Here is a 24,000-nt window from a genome sequence, read left to right on the forward strand (position 1 = left end):
TGCAGATCACCTCTCCACATATTTGAAACAATGACGGTGCACAGCTGCACAGTGGTAAAAGGTGCAGCCATTGGATTTTTCTCTAGAGACAGCTTTGTGGTCCAAATAAATCTGTCATGCACTGATGTTACATGGGCTTTTTGCTACACTAGTTACTGTGCTGTAGCTCCCTGTTCCTGGTGTGTAAAGTAAGCATTCGAGCAAAGAGAAATAGATGCAGAGGGGGACATGTAGAAGTCCATAGTTCCTATATTTTGTGGTTCCCGGTTTTGAGTGTTTTTGTTTGTTTGTTTTTGTTTTGGTTTGTTTTGGTTGGTTGGTTGTTTTGGGGTTGTTGTTTAAAAAATAATAATAATAATAAAAATAAAAATAAAATTAAAATAAAAATAAAAACCAGTCATGAAGGATCAGAGACAGCCACGCTAGTAAGCTGAATTAATAAAGAAAACACTAAAAGCTTTAAAAGGCCCTAGTTTTTTGTTTGTTTGTTTGTTTTTCAGTTAAAAGGGAGTACTGGCATTTAAAAATATATCTGGTATTTTGCTATTGTGAAAGAATAAAAATTAAAAAAACCTATTCCTGCAAGCCCAGGAAGGGAAGGCAGGTTTGAACCCAGAAGAGAGGATGAAATGATGCTCATTGCTTGAAAGATCCACTGTAACTCTAACCAGAACATTACTCATGTCTCATATGCAGCTAAATGAGGATGTTGGAGAGGTTTAAGCACCAGAGATGAGATGTTTTAAGCACCAGAGATGAGATGAGGAACCAGACAAATGCTCGCTGCCTTCAGCTAGAGCTGAAGCTGCCTCTGTGGTGCATTTTGGTAAACATGAGTCTCCTGACAGAATTCTGGCACCTGGGATCGGGCAGAAGTCTTTGCTACTTCTGATATAAAGGATCCATGTATGTTGGCCAAGGCTATAAGCAGGCAGTGAGAGCCCAAGCAGTCCTTGGAGGAGAGAGGGGAAAGATGGATCTGTGCTGTGGGATAAGGGCTTGGAACAAAGAAGCTGATATTCAGGACCTTGTGGTCTGCCAAGATGGATTAGGATGAGCAAAACCAAAGCATGTAAAAGTTACATCCCTGCACAACATCATAGCTGGTATCTTAGGGAGAGAAATGAGCCCCCCAAAAAAGCCTCAAGCCTCTGTGCCTCTGACAGCAGCTAAGGTAATTTAAGAACAAAAACAGTCCTGAATGAGGACCGGAGTTTGAAAGCTGTTCCAATGTCTGTGATTTCAGTGAGAGGATGAGGGTGGAGGGAAAACAGCAACTAAAAATCCTCCCTTCCTCTCTGTCCCTGTGATTTGAGGAGTAGGGCAGATGCTAATACTGATCAATCATAGCTGGATACAGCCAGGAATCTCAGATTAGCCCAATGTTTGCAAACAAAATGGAGCAGAAAGTGTTATTTTCAAGTGTCACATGCAACACCTGAAATCTTTCTCTGTCGTAAGAGATCCCCTAACTGGTGCCACACAAGACAGCAATTAAACAGCACTACTCCAGAGGGAAAGGGAAAACCTTACTCATCATATCCACTAGGAAAAGACAGGTGTAAATTGTGCTATTGAATATGAGCTTACAGCTAAACTCTGCAAGCAAATTATTGGGAAGTTCACAGTATTTCTGTTTCTGAAAACTTTTGGGAACAGATCAGACTCTCACCCATTCAGAATGGCTTAAACAGAGTTGACCCCATCTGGCAGCAGGGGAGTGAATGGATAACCTCTTAAGGTCACTTCAAGACCTATTTTCCATGATTATGGGGACATCTAATACTTGAAACACTTTGTAATCAAAGTTGCCCTTGAGATGTTCCAGTGTCTCAAAGCAGAGCAGGGGTGTTTCAGGAGAACAGATGTGACCTTCCCAACACTCCCAAACTCCTGAAACAACTTTCCAAGCCAGGTCTGCCACAGACAAGAGAAGAACTCTGTCTAACAAAGTCACACTCACTAAGTGCTCTGCAGCAGAATATGGTGAAATGGGACAGCACCATCTCTCTTGCTTAATGTGCAGGGAGACAACTGCCCCAGCTGGATGAAACCTAATCTGAAGTGCTCTTTGTTCCAAGCCAGGATCCAGCTGAAGCTCATGAAACCACTTGTTATTAGAGAATGTAGCAGATCACAGGTAATGCTATGGATAGCATTATATCATAGCTGTGATGGGCTAAGGCTAGAGAGGAGCAAGGTTTGCATCTTTAATTAGACCCTCTGTTACGTTAGGAAAAAAAGCAAATGTGGGCACGTGGCCCTTTTCTATGCCTGCAATTCACTCCTTGCCCCTGCACTTTTCAGAGCTGAACTGGCAGGCAAAGGTTCATCCTTTTACACATTGATCAGTGGATATCACACTGATGGAATGAAATGCAGATAGTGCCCGGCTGTCTATAGGAATCTGTGTACCTGGTTTTTTTTTGTTTTGTTTTGTTTGTTTGTTTGATTGTGTTGGTTTTGATTTATTTATTGTCTGGAGGACTGTGAGAAACTTTAGAGCGATGCTGCTGTCCAAACTGGATCATGAGCAGATGCCCTGAAATAACCATAACTGCGAACAGTGGGTCAACATTTAATGTTGCTGGATATTTATTTCACTCTATTAACTTCACATCGTACAGAGGCAGTTAATGAGAGGAAAACAAATAGGTTATACTTTGGAGACACAAGATATCCAAGTTGGCTAGGAGTGAAGTACCTAGAATACATATAATAAAGCTGCCAGGTTAAACTACTCCACTTTATTGATTAGCAACTGTGATAGGAGTGTGAATTGATTACTTGTAACTATTACAGTACATCATTTAGTACAGTAGGCATGACGTTTTTGCATGGATGAAAAGCTTTTGAACACACTGGCATGCTTGTGTACTAATAGAGGATTAAAGTAAATGTTAAGTAGTTCCTGTGAACATAATAATTACTCCCTAATAGCACTGAAATCTCAATCTACCCTAAAAACATCCTTCTGATCCTTTATCTTAATGTAATAGAGACACAAGACTTTTTGCCCAAGAGGCTGGTTGTGCCAGGGATCTGTGTAACTACAGAGTAGCAAGAGTTCTGCTCTGCCAAGGAGGGCTGCAGTAAGCTGGATGCATGCTCATTCTGCACTCTGTGCACTCCTGGTGTAGGAAGACAGGTGATGGTTGAAGCAAACCTATGCCTGATAGTGTGTCACAGCAGCATTTCTCAACAAGATTACTCAGTTTTTCCCCAGGGAAGCTGTCACAGCACCAAGCCTGACAGAATTCAAGAAGTGTTTGGACAATGCTCTCAGATACGTAGTCTGATTTTTTGGTGGTGGTCTTTTGAGGACCTAGGAACTGGACTCCATGATTCTCATGGACCCCTTCCAACTCAGGATATTCTATGATTCTATTTATTTTAAAAAGGGGCGGCGGGGGGGTAGGGGGCAGAAAAAGTATGTTTCAGGAAGGAATTTCAAAGTAGGAAGCTTTACACAGAGACACGTACCTCAATCATGCTGGATTTCTGCATTTGTTCAGGACAAGTTACGTCATGGACACTGTGCTAGCACAGTGAAACCCTCTCCCACAGTGAAATCATTGATACACTTCAATTTTGCCATTATTACTGCATTTCCACTAAGGCCTGCTTCTTGCACAGCCCAACAAGGAAGTCTACTTATTTCATGCACAAATCCATGATGTAGCTAAGCCAGCCCAAGTCCAGGAGAATAGGCCCACATATCCCTCCTAAATCCAGGTGTGTAGGGTTACTGCTCCAAGCAGCTCAGCTGAACTCCATAAACAAGTGCTGGCAGACCTGAGGGGAAGGTTGTAACTTGGATAACTTCCTGTAAAAGTTCAGGCAGCTTAGGGGAACTAAGCCACAGACAGGACTATGTTTTACAAGTCAGCACAACCAGCCACAGGCACTGCTTCAGGAAAGATGCAAATAGAGCTTAGCTTGTATGTTAAAATAGCACAAAAATAATCCTTCTCTGTTCCTTCAACAGATTAGACCTGGGTGCAACAAGGATCCTGGAGTAGCTGAGACACCCCTGGAGCAGCCCCTGACCAGAACTCACATATTAAAATGCAGTAGGCCCAGTTCTCCTCCCAGATAGGACTTGGGTTGGATAGGGCAGGTCAGACACCACAGAGAACATCTTACCGGGCATAGGATTGCAGCAGAACTGGTGGGAGTGGGGTTTAACCCCTTACACTTTAATGGTGTAATTAACATCTGGGGTACATCTGCTCTCCTAAATCCAGCTGTACAAGGGCAAGATGAAGCAGTTACCTTACTGACACATACCTCTAGCAGCTACAGAACCATAATAAAGCACTTATTCAGGACAGGAGTAAAAATAGTTGCTGTGCTTCAGGTTAACTTTGCTGCCATCCTTGATCCCATATAGGCTGTTGCTGTGCCACCACCCTCCATCTCGTTAACCAATGCTGCCTCACTATTTCCTGATAGCTTCCTGCCTGCTGCTATCCATCCCAAATTTTGTCCTCTTAGATTACAGATTTTGGGGGATAGATACTGCTTTCAGTATCTAGGTTTGCATGAGGCGATTGCAGACCACAGTCAGGTTGCCCAGACTCAATGCTGATGATGACAAAAATAACAATCGAAGCTCTTGGTTTTAGCACAGTTATTTGAACTTTAAGAGAGAGAAGAAGCAAACTGGATCCCTCTAAGATGACACTTGTGCTTCTCAAAAGAAGAGATGGATATTAGTAAAACTTTTGCTGGGGAAGGAGGTGTTATGTGGAATTAAGGTTTAGATCAATACCATATGCATTATGTCCACAATACACATTCATTCTTGATTTTGTGATATACTAATGTGTAATTGCCATTAATGTAAATATATTTTTAAAGGTTATTTTCCTGCTCTGCAGGTCAATGGACCTAATGAAGCAGATCTAAGTGGGCTTGAGCTACTTTGATTAGGTGCTTGATTTCCTGTTTACCTCATGGAAGTGGGTTTGGTCCCACACTGCTAATGTTTATAAAGGCTCTGAAGGGTCTCCTCTAAGCACTAGAACTGGTTGAAATCTTCTGAGCAGCTTCAGTGGAGTAGAAAGGTAAGAAGCTCTATATCAGTCTTTTTTCTTTTTCTTTAATTCTTTTTCCTAAGATGAGAGTGAGGAGTGCTTGACAGTGTCAGACAGTATCTATAGCAGAGTAGGAACAAGCCGTACCTTTGGCTGAGTTTTTCCTAAAGTGGTGTACGACTAGCAATTTCCTTGATAGGTTTGGTGGAAAAGAACTGCAGCAGTACACATCACGTTGTAAAGGGAAAGACTGTTATTTCAGAGGAGGATTCAGTACATGGCAAGCCTCAGGCTGGGATCTGCCCCTTTAAACATATCCTACACAGGGAAATGATGAGAAATTGGTTCTTAGCTGCTTTTTGTATCCTTTCAGCTATGAATAAAACAGGGATAACTCTTCTTCCAAAGCAGATAGTATTGCACAGGGGATTTGAAGACCTTCCCCTAGTGAAGATCCCACAGGTAGATACTACTCTTCCTTTTGTGAAGGAGTCAAATTGTAAAATCAAAACAGTGTAATGACAGCTACAGTTAGCAGTAAACGACACACCAGGTGGGACTAACTAAGCTTGATTTGAGTATCATACAGGCAAAGGGGTCTTGTATTAATTCAGGAATGGTTTCTCTACAATCTCCAGAAATGCAGACTGTTTTTCTTTGCTGCTTAGATAAATTCTGCAGAGAATAAGTGCTACCCTTTCTTAAAATTAAGGCTACAGTATATGTCCTCTCCTATTTTCATAAATAATTATCTTAAGCAGAACAATATTCTTGAATGACTTAGCTATTTTCAGATTCACCATCATAACTATAGTAATATATGTAATGAATAGCAAATAAGAGGGAAAACTTCTTATTTAATCATGACACTTTTCTCAACTTTAATTTAAAATACTCCTTGGCTTTTTGTATAATGAAACCTACTTTTCCTATTAATACAGTCTATAACTATTTGCCTCTTACTGCTTTAGCTGTAAATATTTCATGAGTTTTGCCATTGTTCAATATATAACACCTTTGATTTTAAAAGTATTTCTCTCAATTTGATATCTCTGAGATAATATAACACATCTAGTATTCAGCCTATATCAGGCCAAAACATTTGTAAAAAAAAGTCAGTCTTCCAGAAACAAACAAACAGAAAAGTCTCAGTTATGAACAACATCCAAACTTACAAATTCTTGTTTTCTCCAGAATAATAATTGGGCAGTTGTAAAAATGCAAATTGCTATTTATGAGTAAAGTTTCACTAATGTATGAATGAATTTTTGAAGGATATCTAAGTCCTGATCTAGACTTCTTTACTATATTATGCCTGTTAACAGTAGTTTTCCAGTGCAATGCACATTCCAGAAATATTGATAACAAAGAGTGAGGTGAGAGACAATAAAATACATCCATGAGCCTTGATCAAAACCATTTTTGTACAGAGTTTGCAGAGCTGGAATAGTTACTTGTCCAATTTGTCCTCAAATGTCCAAGGTCTGCTGAGCTGGACTGTGGACATGAGGACTAGGAACAGCTTGAAACTAATAAATCTTGGAATTTGATCCCGTCACTATCCTGAGATATTTTTCATAACAGATATTCACTGACTCTGGCATCAGTCCTGACATAAGGCATTATCCATCCCTACAGAAAGTTTCCCAGGAATTAGATAAGGCTGCTAAATCCTGCAGAACTGCAGTATGGGATAAGCAGGATGCGATGTAACTTCTGTTTGCCCTTGAATTGCCTGATCCAATGTGTGTTCTTGTTCACATACTTAAGACTGAATTGACCCTTAAAGCACAATGAGGTACCCACAGGGTCAGCTTGTAAATGTGGAACAATACAATGTCCTCTCCTCCACGAGTGTGCAAATCACAGACGTTAAAAAACACCACTGTGGTGAAAGAGCATTGTTATTGAAAAAGTAACTTAACTGTGAATAGCAAAGGAGAGCTTTGTAGGTTGGAGAAGGCTGTTCCAAGCACAAGGACAAGGAAAGAAACATGTTTACAAGCACAGGCACATGCCTAACCATTGCCCAGCTCTCTGGGTTCACTGTCATTCACTTATGTATCCCAGGGGCCAGGCATCTGGATTGCCCTCTGCTTCTGAACAGAGAAATCAGCCAAGAAAATGATGTCTTTGAAAGTTCTTTCTCTGCTTTTTGCTTCTTTGAGCTTTGTTTTGATGGAAGAGAACGTCTCAGGGTAAGTGTTTTGGAAAGCCCACAATGTATTTTGAGCCTTTTCCAGCTTCCTACTGGAGGCAAGTAGACTATTTCCCTTGGCATCTTGGTAAATAGATGAGAACATAAGTCCTGAGGTAGCTCTTGGATAATAGAAAGACAGCAAAGCATACAGAGATGAGCAAATGATAAGAGAGGTCTCAAATTAAAGCCTGTGAGCCAGAGCCAAGAACTCCCAAGTTTTCCCTAAAAACTACATTGCTCCAGGTTGGGAGTAACAAGCTGGAAGTCAACCAGGAAGTGAAGGTTGGCTGGGAAATAGAAACAAAATGTAATTGTCTCCCATGAATAAGGCTAGGGGGCATCTGATATTTCAAAGCTTCTGAAAATGTGGCCAGTTACGTAACGCAGGTACATAAAGACTTTCCATCTCTTTCTCTGATTCTTCCAACTACTACATGAGAAGATCTAAAAGAAACCCTATTAGAGCAGCAAGAGTTGCTGCAATTCCAGATAATAACACTAAAAAAAGGTCAGCCTTGATATCTTTTGCTAACTTAGCTAGCCACCAAGTACGTCTATGCTGTCAGACCATCACTGGCTTCAAGTTCTGGACCTTGTCTCCTGCTGTCCACCCCTCAGGCTCTTGAGGACACAGGAAGAGATTCCCTCGGCCCTATGTGTGCAGCTCACTAGAGAAGGGAATCTGAGTATACTCAGTGTCTTCTCACTTTGTCAAAGTCTATATCCATCAGGCTATGGCAGAAAAGCTACTCTGACTCCAGACATCAGCAAATATCCCAAGTTCATCTCCTCCTGAGATGTCAAATGTGAGCAGCAAATGTGTTAACAGCCAGAAACATGAATGAGATCGCTAGCTGCTTCTCAGTTAACTCTTCACTTTACAGTGCAGGAACAATCACCTGTACCAAAAAAGAATTAAAAGTGATCACAAAACTTTGCTGACCTTAGGGGATGCATGGGCAATCCCATGCAACCCAAGCAAAACTGCATAGTGCTTGCTCTTTGTCTGAGCAGGACTCACTCTATCTGTACTCTTACTGTAGCATAAGTATAAGGACTCCCAGTGCCAGACCAGTGCAAAAACGCTACTCTGAGGCCACCCTGGCAAGTGATTACAGCCGCACAATGGATAACATGCTGAAGAAGAACTTTGTGGAATGGTTGCTAGCCAGGCGAGAGAAGAAAAGCGAGTAAGTACATAGACTTTCAACGCTCCCGTGATTTGAACTGGCAGCTGTTGTCAGGCAACTGATGGCTACAGAATAACGTAGAGCTGAGGATATTTTCCTTGGACTGCAGCAGTGATTCTCTGGGGACTTTTTTCTTTTTTTCTTAACTCCTTGAAGCGTTTCTTGTCTGTCGGCACACAGAACAACTATCCTTTTCTCTATCCAACATTGCCTTCTTCTCTGCTTGGTAGATGGAGTGGGAAGGAGTTGGGTTTTGTGGAAAAGCAGCATTTCAGCACCCTCTTGTGGCATCTCAGGCTGATGTCTTTCTTCCCATTTTTGCCTTTTCAGCAACGTCATTGAGACATACAAGAGAGAAGCTGAGCCACAAGTATCAGCTGTGAATGGCCAAAGCTTGGACCTGCACAACCATGAAGCCAAAGACTTCTTTGCTTGGCTTCTAAAAAACAAGAAAAATCAGAGGTGAGATTGGCAGAATAGGAAATAAATACAAAGTCTGGTCCCCAAGGGAGGGATGAGGTCCCAAATGTTCAATTTTTGAAGGGATGTTTTAGGGCACAAATTGGTGATAACACTGTCAGCATAGAAAAACAAAAAGACTTTTGTTTCAAAAGGGAATTCCATATTTTGCCATTGTCTCATGAGTGACAAAAATAACCAAGACAAAAAAGCTTCTAAAACTTTACAATTTCTCACAAAACACACACTTCAAAAATATAAAGTGCTTTTTTTGTTTTGTTTTGTTTTTTTTTTTTTTCCCCTTTGGAAGTATGAGAACAGCCTCATCAAAACCCAGCACTTTAAAAAAGTCAAAGTGCTGTCTTTTGACAGGGCTGAAGCACATCCATTCCTGCAACATACTAACACTACAGTAATGGAGAAGTTAAATTGAAGTGCTTTGACCTAATAAAACCATTCCATTCTATTCTATTCAAAACCCTATCAAAAGAAAACTTTCCAGTGAAAATTGGGATGAAACTGATACATTCCTGCAAAACGTTTTTGATCAAATCATCCCACAGGGCAAAAATAAACAAAACAGTTCTGCCATTGTATCACTGCTACACACTCTTACTATGAAAAGCATGAGATCTAAATGTGAAATTATGCAGTAGAGACACCCGAGTGACTCAAGGAATTCCCCAGTTTGTTTTCGATCTATGTCACTGGAGACAATTGCAGTTTTATTTGGATGTATCTACACTGGTTACAGGAATGATGGAGATGCAATCTAATTCTTAAAAGGTACCTCTCAGGAAAGTAACTTAGTCCATATGGTGCTCTCTCTTGTTCCAGCTAGTGCCTTCATTTCCCAAGCCATCTGGCTGAGAGTGCCTTCTCTGTGCTGCGCAGCTTTGTGCTGTGTCAGCATATCCACAGCCTGTCAATAGCGTTTCACTGCCCCCCAATCTTACCTCATGTTGCAAATGTTCAAAAAGATTAGACACTTGAGTTCAAACAAAAATCTGTTCTCAAGCACTTTCTATTTTTATTTTTATTTTTTAAAAAAAGCCAACAAATGATGGAAACATTTCCTTTCTTTAACATGAAGGGGATTTTACAAAACCTAACAGGTTGCTGCTGCTTAGTACCAAAACTGTGTCAGGAAGGAAAACAGGCACTTACTGCACATAGCTCACATCCTTCAGGCACAATTCTAGCGTCTCTTGATAAAAGAATGAAACCTCTAACTTACAGGGAGTCATGGGACAGTCACTCAGAACAAGAATCTCAGGGCATTTGTTGTCTTTTACAGCCTTTGAATGAAAACTGCTTTAGAAACAAGGGTGCGGGGGATGACCCAGGCTTGGGGGATGACCCAGGCTTGGGGGAAACGAGCACTGTTATGGTTCACAGAGGTGTTAAGGCCAAGCACCCAGAAAATCAGACATTGAGAATTGCTAGTCATACTGAAAATGCAGAACCAAAGAAACAAGGGCTTTGTTGGATCTCGAAAGGTCATTTAGTCTGACCTCTCCTAGAAGACAGGATCAGCTTGCTCTAAACTACTCCTGACAGATATTTTTCTAACCTGTTCTTACATAGGATTGGGGGGGAGGGAAAGAGAGGGGGAATGACACACACTTTTGGTGCTAGAGATTAATCTGCTTGATTAGCCTCATTTAATAATAATATTTAAAAAAAAAAAAAATGCATTGTTTCCCCTAATCTCCTTAATTGCAAATAAAATAATAAAAAAAAAAAACAACAACAACAACAACAAAAAAACACAATATGTAGGGTGAAAAAGTCCTTCTCAGAAACAAAGGCTTCCCTTTGTGAGCTTGGGGCATAGATGCTGCTTCATTCTGCCTTTGTTTTGATGCCTGCTGGGTTTAAGAGAGGATGGGGGGGCGGGGGGTGTTACAGGACTGTTCCTTCTCATCTCCTAAGCCTGACAGACATATTCAGTGCTAGATATCCCAGACTGACCAAGATCAAAGCAGTGTTCTGTAGCAGGATCTCATCATGTCAAAAATAGGTTCTTTTGTTTTTTGTTGTTGTGTTGTTGTTTTGCTATACTTAGGGGAACACCCCCAGCCACCAAGATGTACCTTTATTCACTCTTCTTCACTGGCACTTCTATTTTACAGAACAGAAAAACAGTTACTGAGAGCATAGTGTCCTTTCCTTCAAACTGTCTCTCCTAGTCCATGGCTCTACTGCACTGCCCAGGAGGCAGCAGAGGGATTTCTCTTAAGAAGCAAATGACTAACCTTGTCAAAAATCTAACTGGTGCCCGGAGGAAAAGATGATGAAGAAAATGTCATATGGATTCAGATCTTTTTAGTTAACTAATCCTTGATCTAGGCAGAGATTTGTACGTGGCTGTTTCAGCATATAGAGGGAGGAAAGGCTTCCTTTTAAGATTTTAAAAGTTTTTTATATATACAAATAAATTTAGTTAAGAATTGCACAGTACTGAAAAATAAGAAGAAAATGCATCCTCTTGGCTGTGGAGATAGGAAGTGGTGAACAATGAAGAAAGATGAACTGAGACAAGAGCCTGAGGTTTGAATCATGCTCAACTGAAACCCAGGAAGAGAGAAAGAAATCCTCCTGGCTTTCTTTCTTTGAGTCAGCTCATCCCCCAGTTCCTCCCCGCTGTCACTGCTAATGTTACAGAACAGTCTCATTTCCCAAGAGCAGGGAAAGAAAAAGGGAAAAGTTGGTAGGATTGACAAGGTGGCAAGCAATGCACTAAGTCAAAGGTATTAGAAGACAAGGAAAATAAAATATACCTGTGAACTTGATGCAATGGAGATAAGATTGTTATATACACATTTGGATGGTTTCCTTTCCTCTGTCTTTATGGCATGGCACATTTCTTGCAGTTTTACTTCTCTGGAAGGTTCAGAAGATTTGAAGGATGTTTTGAACCAGGAGTTTCTGACATGGCTAATGTCGATTGACCTCTGCAGACCAACGTGAGTGGTTGTTCTACCTGTTCCTGTTGTTAAAAACATCCCTTCAGATCCCATTCGAGCATTGTATAAAGGTTTTGCCCCAAAGGTCCTTGATGCAGTGCTCATTTTTTGATAGCTGTTGAGTGCTCACATGGTGTAGCTCAGATGAATTTCATTGGAGAGTTAAGAGCTTTGGCCAGAGTTTGGCTCTGCAAGAGGATCTTCAAATCATTGATATGATAAACTGGGGGATGGACAAATTTCAAGTTATGACTGTCTAGAGAAGGCAGGTTAGTAAATTCTTTTCCCTATTTTTATGAGAAAATTAGATGTTCATCTAACCACTTACAGAAAATACTTTTCTTTTTCTACTCAACATACCTAAGTATGAAAGACATTCAGAAAGAAATACAACAAGAAATTGGGATGCAAAATGTCCAGGGGAAGGTCCTGAGAAGGCTCAAGGAAATTGAGAGCCCATCTTAGGGGCTATAGTAAAATGAAGACTGAGAGAAACAAAGTCACCATCTATTAAAACAAACAGAGAGAACAGCTATTTATGCTAATGGCAAAAGTTAGACAAGAATGAAAAAGGATGAACTGGCCACAGATAGGCTGGAAATAAAAGGCAGCTCTGTGCTACAGCCAGTTCCATGCCCCTTGGTCAGACAATGTGTACTAAGTGGCCAGCAAGCAAGCAACCCAGAGAAAACAATTAACTCTTGAGCTCATCCTGCAGCCTTTCCTGCAGAGGAGGGGAGAAAATAAAAAAAAAAAAATGCATTTCTCTCCTCTAACCAGTTGCTGATTTCTCTCAAAAGCTGTAGATACTTGCTGTTAGATAGTTACTAACTTTGAGACGCCTGTCCTGCTATCAAAACGGATTTCCAAGGTATCAGAGGGGGCTGGTGGGTAAAGAAGCCAGTAACTTATGCTTTGTTTCCTGTAGAAACCAAAATAAAATGGATTAAGTGTGGCCCTACAGGGATTTATGCTTTTCTCTCCCGCTTCTGCTTCGTTAGGACCGTGTAACTCCAGGACCCTCACGGAGCTCTCCCTTCACTCTGTCGATGGACTCCCCCCGGAGGAAGCCCCCCGGCGTTCATTCTGCTCTGTGCATATTGTCCGCTTTGCCAATGTGAGAAATAAAGACCTTATCCTGAAGCTGCAATGAGATTTAGTTCAGGCTTCATTTGGGGACGGGCTGTAACACGTTACCAAAGTACTTTTTTTACAAAAGGCGTCGTTCCGAGCAAGGCTCCTCAGGGTCGCCCCGCGCTCTGGGGGTCGCTGAGCTCGGCCCGAGGCTGCTGGAGCCCCGCGCGGGGCGGGCAGCCCCCTCACAGGGGCTCCGCCGTGGGCCCGACCCCGACCCCCCCCCGGGCTTCTCCCGCAGCGCAGCCCCGGCCCCAGGCGCAGGGGCTCTGCCCCCGCAGCCCCGCCCCCGGCCCGGCCCGGCCCGGCCCGGCCCGGCCCGGCCCCTCCGCGAGGCGGGGCCGCGCAGGTCCCGCCCCCGCCCCGCCCCGCGCCGGCGCCGCGCGTCGCGAGGCGATGACGTCGGCAGGCGCGCGGCTGGCGGAGGGGCAGGGATGCACCGGCGGGGCGTGGGCGCGGGCGCCGTCGCCAAGAAGAAGCTGGCGGAGGTGAGGGGGCGGCGGGGCCCGCGGCCGGCTGGGCCGCGCAGCGCAGCGCAGGGAGCCCCCCGGTAGCTTCCTCGCTCGCCTGGGGCCGCGAGTCCGTGAGGAGCGGCACCTCCTCCGCTGCGGGGTTTGCCCGCCTGGCGCCCGGCGCCCTCCCCAGCGGCCTCCTCTCTTCCCGCAGGCCAAGTACAAGGAGCGAGGGACGGTCCTGGCCGAAGACCAGCTGGCCCAGGTGGGAGGTCCCCGCCGCGCCGTGCCCCGTGGCGGTGGGCCCGGCCGCCGCCCTCGGCGTCGTTTCGCGTCCCGCTTCGGGTCCCGCCTCCCGGCCGGGCAGGTCCGCGGCCTCCCCGGCCTGCGGGGCGCAGAGAGCCCGGTGCCGTCCTGAGCCCAGCCGCGGGTTCGCAATAGCCTTGTCTTCGCTCTTGTTCGGTATTGGTTTATGTTCGGCGTTAAAGCATGTGCGTGTGAATTGTTATCGAGCGCTTCTTTCTTGCTTCCTGCTTTTTGAGTCCACCGGTGCCATTTGTACAGGGTGAATCTTGACTGCTGCTTTAGGACGACGTCCACTTAGCGCGTTATGGGGGCTGTGATCACCAAAAATGTGTTAAAAAAGCGTTAAGACAGAAATAGTTTTCTGTAATTCTCTTCCAGATGTCTAAGCAGCTGGACATGTTTAAAACCAACTTGGAAGAGTTTGCCAGCAAACACAAGCAAGAGATCCGTAAAAGCCCAGCGTTCCGGGTCCAGTTCCAGGATATGTGCGCAACAATTGGAGTGGATCCTCTGGCATGTGAGGAGCAGGCACCAGGGGTCAACGACTAAAGATTTGCTTTACTGTCCTGTTGTAAACGGTTTTTAGTGGAGCTTTCCTTGAGGAAAGCTAATGGCATTTTGATTCTTGGGGTTTGTGAATTGGTATAATATGCCTGTAGGTCCTATTTACTTAAAAGGGTAGCAAAAGAGGTGGAGATGACCAAATTGGAGACTCTTCACTGAGGCATCTGAGTCCTCACAGTGAGGTTTGTGAGCAGGCTGCTTGGTACCAGTAACTGTCAAGGAAGATGTTTTTGGCAGTGGTCCAATCGCTTTCCCCTTTCTCGCTTCACAGCTGGTAAAGGATTCTGGTCAGAAATGCTGGGAGTTGGAGACTTTTACTATGAATTGGGCGTGCAGATTGTTGAAGTTTGCCTGGCTCTGAAACACAGGAATGGAGGTGAGAATCGCTCTGTGTCTGTTTTCTAGGAGAATGGGAGTATACCTTGTCCACGTAAAAACGAGTCTCATCACTCAGCATAGCATTCTTTACTAGATTTCCCAGAATATGGAGCTGACAGTTCTGTCTCCATTGCACCCCCCAAAACGCTTGTTTTGTTTCTACAACATTTTATCACTGTACCACTGGTAATTACCTAGCTTCACTGATTTCTACAGAAATCAACCAACTCTGCCCTTCCTAGATAACAAAACTGTAACTCCTGGTACGGTGGGAAGGGAAACAGTGATAAATGACAGTCTGGAAGTACAAAACCATTAAGCTATTGCTTTGAGACTGGCAGTAAGACTGTCTCTAAAGGATCGCAGCAATATCTAGAAGAGTTAGTGTCGATCTGTGGGAGGGTAGGGAGGCCCTGCAGAGGAACCTGGACAGGATGGGATGAGTTGTAACATGGCTTAGTGCTGGGTCCTGCACTTTGGCCCCAAGAACCCCATGCAGCACTACAGGCCTGGGGCAGAGTGGCTCGAAAGCTGTGCAGAGAAAAAGGACCTGGGGGTGCTGGTTGATGCTTGCCTGAACATGAGCCAGCAGTGTGCCCAGGTGGCCAAGCAGGTCAACAGCATCCTGGCTTCTATCAGGAGTAGTGTAGCCAGCAAGACCAGGGAGGTGATCGGCCCCCTGTACTTGACTCTGATGAGGCTGCACCTGAGTACTGTGTTCAGCTTTGGGCCCCTTGCTACCAGAAGGACATCGAGGCCCTGGAGCATGTCCAGAGAAGTGCTACGAAGCTGGTGAAGGGCCTGGATACAAGTCTTATGAGGAGTGGCTGAGGGAACTGGGATTGCTTAGCCTGCAGAAGAGGAGGCTCAGGGAGACCTCATTGCTCGCTGCAACTGCCTGAAAGGAAGGTGTGGGGAGTTGGAGGTCAGCCTCTTCTCACAGATAACCAGTGATAGGACTAGAGGGAATGGCCTCAAGTTGCATCAGGGGAGGCTGAGTGTTGTCGACGGGAGGAAGACACAGACGCTCAATATGAGTGAACAGTGAACTTCAACTTTAATGGATAGCTCAGTCGCCTTTTATCTATTCCGAAACTCGTAAACATTCTTAAACTAAACTTAGGATTGGCTAACACTTTCCCGCGCTATGCAGTTGCTACCGTCCTGCCCCAGGGGGTCTATCCAATCGCCTAAGGGCAGCATGTTCTTGATCCTGATTGGCTCTCAGCCACCTGCGTACGTGCCAAGATCCATGTAAGCTAAGTACGGTACTTTATTAGCTTATTGCCTGCCAATTGCCCCACATTCACATGTCCCACCTCACTTAACCATTCCTCAACAATTCCCCCGTTTTTATTTTGCTCAACAAACACCTTCTGTGTGAATTGCTCAAGTTTTTTAGTTAGACAGTTAAAGATTACATATGCAGCAATGATAATCAATATAACTATAAGTAGAAACCGAAGTCCCTCTTTAACTAACTGAACAGAATGAGCTCTGTCCAGACTGATTAGCCCAGGTGACCCATATATTCTGCTGAGGGTCAATTTTCCCTAAGATGGCATTACCATGTCCAGCCATTATTATAACTGATAACATGACCGAAGTCCCTTGCTTCGTTAATTCAGCCATGGTCGCTGTTATCCTTTCTTGGTGACTTTTCTTCAAGGGCTGGTTTTACATCAGATGTCAAATACATAACACAACTATACAACTTAACCCTAATAACACTACAATTACTGTAAGCACTCAATGGCAACACAATTAATAGTAAGCAACAACTCAATAGCAACACATCCAAACCCAATCACTTGATGGTGATTAAAGGCTGCTCTTGATAGTCGTCGAGGTGCCACAGCCCACGTCACCGTCAGAATAACTATCAGGAACCTCTTCCTGGTCGTCCTCGGCGCGTGCAGACTCCAAAGCTGCTTCAGTCCGCTTTGCAGTGATCCACCGGGCACCCACTTCCGGCACCACTTCAAAATCTCTATAACATTTTATAACATTTTTGCAAGTAACCCTACAACCACATTTATCACAATACTACATGCAATGATGATTGACACCACAGCGAACAAAATCCTCAATCCCTCCTTGATCAATCCCAGTAAGCATCTATGCACTGTTTCAAACAAACCAGTGAACCATTGATGGAAAGGATTGATACCATATTGACTCTTTCTCATGTGCTCTTTCAAGAAAGTAATAGATTTGTGCATTGACTCAGTACGATCAAAAAGTTTTAAACAGTACGTTCCCTTAAGTTTCTCCAAGTGGCTACTTCACACAATGACTAATTTCCTATGATTTCAGCCTGTACTATGGCAATAAATGCGCTCTCACTAACACAGTACACAGCACACTTGCACACTCAGATCACACTTGTACACCCAGAGCACACTTGCACACCCAGAGCACACTTGCACACCCAGAGCACACTTGCACACCCAGAGGCCTCTGGCACATCTCACTCTCAATCATACCACAACCTCAATCATACCACAAGAATATAATTTAGAATGATAAGCAAACAAACAAGTATTGCCTCTCATTGTGTTCCCTGTGAAGTGACTTGCAACACTTTGTTTTAAAACCTTACCCTTACATAAATACTTTCAACACAAAACACCTGGACATTTAAGAATAACACATCTTGAATTGTTCTTCGGGGTTGCAATGGGGGAAGCTATCCATTCCAATACCACAGTTTCCATTCCCGTCTCCCCCGTTTTTATTTTTTGCTGTGTGATAGCACCCATCAAATATTGCGGACCACACAGAATAGTAAGATCGAGTGGCCTGTTGGGTATGCGTCGATGTGTGACACGCGTTGTAATCAATGATGCAATTTGTTGTAATATTTCTGATTGTTTTTCTGATAATGTTACCTTTGTGGCAGGGTCGGTTCCTTTTAATAATGGCCGAAGGGAATTCAACAGTTCATTTGGAATTCCGACCACTGGCCTAATCCATTGTAAATCTCCTAGCAGTTTTTGAGCATCATTGAGGGTTTTGATGTTTGATTGGATGGTAAGTTTCTGAGGCTGAATAGTGGAATCTGTAATTTTCCACCCCAAGTACTTCCAGGGGCTTGCCTCCTGAATTTTTTCTGGTGCAATTACCAGTCCCATTTGTTTAAGAGCAGCTGCCAGAGCATTTTTCTGTTGCAGGGAAAATATCTCCTTTTGGGCTAACAAAATATCGTCCATGTAATGGTAAATTATCGTTTTGGGCCATGCGGGCGAATTGGTTGAAGTGCCGCATCGACATAGAGCTGACATAAAGCAGGTGAATTATGCATGCCCTGAGGTAATACAGTCCACTCAAATCTCTGACATGGCCCTTCACAGTTTATGGCAGGGAGTGTAAAAGCAAACCTCTGTTTATCATTTTCATGTAATGCAATTGTAAAAAAGCAGTCTTTAAGATCTACAATTAACAATTTCCACCCTTCTGGTATCATAGCAGGATTAGGTAACCCAGGTTGCAGTGCTCCCATAGCACACATTTGACTATTAACTGCTCGTAAGTCGTGTAGCAAACGGTATTTCCCTGATTTTTTGGGAATCACAAAAACCGGAGTATTCCAAGGGCTTGTTGACAGTCTCAAATGCCCTTGTTGATACTGTTCCTGTACTAATTTATGAACATGTAAAAGACTTTCCCGTTTTAGTGGCCACTGTTCAACCCACACAGGTTCATCAGTTTTCCATTTAAGTGGGATTGGGAAAGTCCGAGCAATGGCCACACCTAAAAATTTTGATGATTTGTTGTGAGAACCGCTCCCATTTGGGCAAGGATATCTCGCCCTATTAACGCTTGTACTCCCTCAGGCAGTGATAAGATGGATACACTGCAATTTACCACCTTATCACCTATTGTCCATTGCAGCACTGGTGATCGATGAGCAAGAATCATACCTCCTACTCCTGAAACCGTGGCACTAGACTCAAATGTAGGCCAATGTGACGGCCAATCTTTTGTGCTAATTATCGATACATCAGCACCAGTATCCAACAATGCCTCAATTTGTATTTTTTCATCCTTTAAGCACACAGCGACCTTTTGTCGTGGTCTTTGACGCATACCAAGTGTCAATAGCACCACTTTTCCCGTGGAGCCAAATGCTCCCTGTCCTCGATACTTTCCAGATTCTGGTGCTAACGATTCAGCAAGATGAGGCAATGGGATTAATTGTGCTATTTTTGTGCCCCGCGGCACATGAATTGGAGGGAACATTGCAGAAACCATAACTTGTATTTCCCCAAGATAGTCCTTATCAATAAGTCCAATTAATATTTGTAATCCACTCATAGTGGCAGACGATCTCCCTATTAATAGAGCTCCCACGGGTTCACCATTAATAATTATTGGTCCAAAAACTCCTGTCCTTACCCTGGTGGGTCTCGAATCCAATAATGTCACATCGACTACTGTTGCCCAATCCAGGCCGAGGCTCCCTCTGGTGGCTGGTCGGAGAAAGAGGGGAGTCGCTGCAGATGGTGCCGGTGCTGTTGCTGCCGTTGTCGCAAAAGCCGCTTTTTGTGTCGTCGCGGGGCGGCTCTTCCCGCTGCTCCGGCCGTTTCCCGACGCACCTCGTCGGCATGCCGAAGTGCTATGAGTATTTAATTGACAGTTTTGGCACCACACTGATTCTGTTTTACACTCCCGTCTGATGTGTCCCGCAATACCACACCGAAAACAACGGCGCGGCAGCGCCGATCCTCGGCCATTAGAACGTCCTCCGGGGGTTTGCAAAGGTGCAAGGGCGGCAAGCACTTTAGACTGCTCCTTCATGTTGTCACCTAATTGTTTTACTGCTTTTATTAACATAGCCTGTGGACCTACAGGTACCTGAGACATTCTTTCCAATCCTTCCTCTATTGTCCAAGTACTCGGCAATGTAGCTAATATACTTCGAGTTGAAGGGTTACAATTTTGGAGTGCACATTGCTTTAATATAGTGCCTTTAAGATAATCGGGAACTCCCGCGGCTTGTATTGCATTTGCTACTCGATCGATAAACAACCCGAATGGTTCCTCCCTACCCTGTTTAATTCCCATGTAGGACGGTATTCCCCCTGGTTCTCTAATTTGTTCTAATGCCCTTCTGGCTAGATTCATGGATACCTTAGCTTTGTCCGGTCCCAAAAGTGCCTGCGCCTCTATTCTAAAATATGGTCCCATACCCATTAATTCGTCCAATGTAACACCATACAGGGGATCTCCAGGCGCTCGTATCATCGCTACTGCCTCTTGGCAGACACTGTGCCAATGTGCATTAAACAAAAGTTGTTGATGCTGTGTTAAGATTAATTTCATTATGCTGCGAATATCTCCTGGGAGTAAAATATTTGTTCCCCAAATATAGTCTAACATTTGACGAGTAGGTTCTCCTTTTAGTCCAGACTCATTGACTGTAGATCGTAATTGTGTTAATAACTTCCAATCCAAATTAGTCAACTGAGCCTGTACATTTCCCTGTGCATCTGGAGGTGAGTACACCACCGGGAAGGCTGTTGTTATCTGTGCTGCTATCTCGATATTCCCATCCTTCATTGCCTCATGAGCTATTCTTTTCCATGCCTCCTCCCTATCCTGTAAATTGGATTTAAATGGATTTGTCGAAAATGAACTTGTTCCCGATTCCCCACCCACCCTTTCTCCTTTCTCTAATTGTGCGGGTGGGGCTGTCGGTGGCTGTGAAGATTCTTCTTCCCCTGATACGGGTACAGACGTTTCCCAGCCACCCGAGGTCCCCTGTGGAATTATAACTGTTCTATATGATGGTGGAGAGGGATAAGACTGTTCCTCAGCTCTTTGTTGAGTAGAGGAAGCAGCAGAGGTCCCCCCATTCTGACTGGATGATCCTAATTGCTCTGTTATGGCAGCAGCTATTTTTTGTTCAGCTTGGTGTGTTGCTAATGCATTAGTTACCGCCCTCCATGGCTTCATTAATTTTCTCGCCACCTTGTTATCACTAATCACCTCATCAAATAGTTTGTCCCCGAACTTCCTCCACTCTGCTTGTTCAAACACCATATCAGGATTTAAAAAACAACCCTTAGCTACCCCATAAGCTAATAACTCTGGCAATTCCTTTTTACAATATATACACTGTGTGCTCCGCTTTTTTAAAAAGCATTTGAGCAAATCATACGCCGCTTGCCTCTCCATACCTTTATATGCGTCGGTACCGTTGCAGCCTTTGCAAGACCTCGGCGGCGCGTTCCGGCGGGACCCTCTATGGGCTCGTCCCGGGTGCGAGGACTCCCTTTCCGAGCTGCGGGTGCGGGGATTCGAAGTTTTCGTCCCTTTCGCCTTTCAGGCCTCGGGTGCGGGGATTCGACAATTTTTTAATCCTTTTCACCTCCTGAGCTGCGTTGCAGGACCGGTCCCCGTATCCCGTCCAACCGTGGCTCGCAGGTTCAACTCCAGCCGGGTCCCTGTTCGGGCGCCATTTGTTGTCGACGGGAGGAAGACACAGACGCTCAATATGAGTGAACAGTGAACTTCAACTTTAATGGATAGCTCAGTCGCCTTTTATCTATTCCGAAACTCGTAAACATTCTTAAACTAAACTTAGGATTGGCTAACACTTTCCCGCGCTATGCAGTTGCTACCGTCCTGCCCCAGGGGGTCTATCCAATCGCCTAAGGGCAGCATGTTCTTGATCCTGATTGGCTCTCAGCCACCTGCGTACGTGCCAAGATCCATGTAAGCTAAGTACGGTACTTTATTAGCTTATTGCCTGCCAATTGCCCCACATTCACATGTCCCACCTCACTTAACCATTCCTCAACAGCTGAGGTTGGAAACTCAGAGACATTTCTCCTCTGAAAGAGTGGTCAGGCAGTGGGATGGGTTTTCCAGGGTGGTGGTGGAGTAAGCATCCCTGGGGGGTGTTCAAGGAAAGGCTGGACGTGACACTTAGGGGCATGGTTTAGTGGGTGACATTGGTGGTAGGGGACCAGGTGATCTTGGAGGTCTTTTCCAACCTTAACGATTCATTGATTACTAGTGGTAAGTGCCTAATGAAAATGTACTAGGTGTTCACTCCAAAAGGGCAATCGGAGACCAAGAGTGGGCTACAGCAAAGTCCAGTTGAAACTCTGACAAGTTTGTGGAGGAAGGCAGCACCAGGGTGCTGCAGGTTAACTGTAGGAACAGAAGTGACTAAATGCTTATTTCATACAAGGCTTGAAATGGGGAACAATGAAGAACCCACTTGTATAATGTAAGGCAGGGGTGATTCAGTGGTAAACACAAAAAGGAGCCTTTACTACTTCTGCTGGAGTAGTTTTCTTTCTGTGCAGTAAGGTTTTCCTGTCCCCTTTTGTTGACTTCTAGGTCTGATAACACTAGAAGAACTTCATCAACAAGTGCTGAAGGGAAGAGGGAAGTTTGCTCAGGAAGTAAGCCAGTGAGTGCCTGGATATTACAGGAGGGTGGAATCGAGTAGCATTTGGAAGAAAAGAGGGTGACTGATCTCAACTAGGCTTGAAGTTGCTGCTGTTAATTTGACTCCAAATTCTAGCAATTGAGCCACTTACACATGCTTTGTAGTTAATGACTTAAATATTTCAAAAAGCAGGAGTGAGCACTAAAGCATGAAGAACTGTCCTCTTGAGCTGGAGAAGATGAGTTCCTTGCAAATCCAGCTCTCTTACTGTCACAGTCTGCTGAAACTGTTGTGGTCTGAACTGTAAGGAAGGGACCAATACATGCCCTTACAGAAATCAATGTTAGGACCCAACTCACCATAATTAGTAAGTTGGGCTGAATCTTAAATTTAGCGCTTGCAGCTTAGATGCTACAAATGTCTTTAATGAAACTCTGCACGTCTGTAGAGGGGCAAAGATATAAACACTAAAAGAATTTTTTTGGCTGTTGATTACCTGAAATTGCAGCAAGTAGCCACTTGCTATAGCTTATAGCTTCTTCTCATCTGCAGAATTAAAGAAGCAGTTTGAGAGAGGCTCTCTTGGTGTAAAGCCTTGCATTAACCCTTGCTTTTCAGGGATGATCTCCTTCGTGCAATCAAGAAACTGAAGGTCTTGGGAAATGGCTTTGGGATTATCCCTGTTGGTGGAACATATCTGGTCCAGTCTGTACCAGCTGAACTGAACATGGATCACACAGTCGTCTTGCAACTGGCAGAGGTACTGATCCAAGCTATTTTAAAGTACGACCACCCTGAAGGAATCTTATTACTTCCATGACAGGGAAAGCATGGTGTAGAAAGCGCAAATTCCAGGACAAATATGAATCTAGAACTTGTGCTATGATTAGATCAGACCTGTGGGCAAAATTGTCCATGTGCAGCTATGGACTTGACTATAAGCACACAGTATTTTTCTCTCTCATTTCAGAAAAAGGGCTATGTAACAGTCAGTGAGATCAGGTCCAGTCTGAAATGGGAGGTGGAACGTGCAAAACAAATACTGGTACGTATGAAGGTCTCTTGTGCACAGTGGAGTTCAGTGATCGGGGTAGAATGGCTGTTCCTGCAGCACAGCTGCATACACTATGGTGAGGTTGTGTTACCATAGCATGCGCAGGTGATAGACCTGCAGGGTACATACTACTTAAACATAGGTTAAAGACAGTAGAGTCTCAGGAGTTGTAGATATTCCTGTGGCTTCACTAGTCTTGGTTAAAACTTGAATTTTGTTAGCTCAGGTCCTGCATAAACATGCAGGGTAGATCTGACTGGATGTCCAAACTGTATCTTTCCCTGCTCAAGATGAGTAAAAGTACTGAGTTCTACACACTCCATTACCCTACAATAAAAGTGGGATGAGGCCTGTGAATGGCTTCTCAGCCATTTAGTTAAGTTTTACTCACAGTTTCTGCTGTTTCAACAGGAACACTTGCTGAAGGAAGGAATGGCCTGGCTGGATACGCAGGCAGCTGGAGAACCTCAGTACTGGCTGCCTGCACTCTTTACAGAACTGTACTCTCAGGAGATCACTCCAGAGGAAGCTAAGGAGGCAATACCTTGACTTTTAAGTGTTCCATGCATGTATATAATTCTTGTGAGGTTACTTGCATATCACCTAAAACACAGGTACAATGGACTTGAAATAAATTTTTTTTAAAAAAGTCTAGATTGAGAAGTTTAATAGGACTAATTCATACTTGCTTACCTTCAGATTTTCTCTTGTGTTGTGAATTGAAATACCACTTACTGTTAAAACACTAATTACCTTGTCACAGCAAGAGAAAAAATATATAAGCTGATATTGCAACTGCAGTCTCAGATGATGTATATGTGACTGTGTAATGAATCTTAGAGCCAGCAGT

General features: G+C 44.0%; 2 protein-coding genes across 2 annotated transcripts; both read left to right on the forward strand.

Annotated features, from left to right (window-relative positions):
- The first annotated feature begins 7,166 nt into the window (after positions 1-7,166).
- On the forward strand, positions 7,167-11,861 carry GIP (gastric inhibitory polypeptide). Its single transcript, XM_032202497.1, has 4 exons — positions 7,167-7,237; positions 8,283-8,429; positions 8,760-8,891; positions 11,765-11,861. The coding sequence occupies exons 1-4, from the start codon at positions 7,167-7,169 to the stop codon at positions 11,859-11,861; spliced, it is 447 nt and encodes a 148-aa protein (XP_032058388.1).
- A 1,551-nt stretch (positions 11,862-13,412) lies between these two features.
- On the forward strand, positions 13,413-23,804 carry SNF8 (SNF8 subunit of ESCRT-II). Its single transcript, XM_032202652.1, has 8 exons — positions 13,413-13,479; positions 13,658-13,708; positions 14,128-14,266; positions 14,585-14,689; positions 22,045-22,117; positions 22,715-22,856; positions 23,067-23,141; positions 23,562-23,804. Exons 1-8 carry the CDS (start codon positions 13,426-13,428, stop codon positions 23,697-23,699), a joined length of 777 nt encoding a protein of 258 aa, XP_032058543.1. The 5' UTR covers positions 13,413-13,425; the 3' UTR covers positions 23,700-23,804.
- The last annotated feature ends 196 nt before the right edge of the window (positions 23,805-24,000 follow it).

Source organism: Aythya fuligula, chromosome 24 (genome assembly GCF_009819795.1).
Source record: "Aythya fuligula isolate bAytFul2 chromosome 24, bAytFul2.pri, whole genome shotgun sequence".
NCBI classification, from domain to species: Eukaryota; Metazoa; Chordata; class Aves; order Anseriformes; family Anatidae; genus Aythya; species Aythya fuligula.

Excerpts from the sequence above, each read along its gene's own strand:
- GIP (XM_032202497.1), top strand. The coding sequence starts at position 7,167 with ATGTCTTTGAAAGTTCTTTCTCTGCTTTTTGCTTCTTTGAGCTTTGTT. Across the intron at positions 8,430-8,759 it reads AGGCGAGAGAAGAAAAGCGA|CAACGTCATTGAGACATACA; the intron begins GTAAGTACATAG and ends TTGCCTTTTCAG. Across the intron at positions 8,892-11,764 it reads AAAAACAAGAAAAATCAGAG|TTTTACTTCTCTGGAAGGTT; the intron begins GTGAGATTGGCA and ends CATTTCTTGCAG.
- SNF8 (XM_032202652.1), top strand. The coding sequence starts at position 13,426 with ATGCACCGGCGGGGCGTGGGCGCGGGCGCCGTCGCCAAGAAGAAGCTG. Across the intron at positions 13,480-13,657 it reads CCAAGAAGAAGCTGGCGGAG|GCCAAGTACAAGGAGCGAGG; the intron begins GTGAGGGGGCGG and ends CTCTTCCCGCAG. Across the intron at positions 14,267-14,584 it reads TGGAGTGGATCCTCTGGCAT|CTGGTAAAGGATTCTGGTCA; the intron begins GTGAGGAGCAGG and ends CTCGCTTCACAG.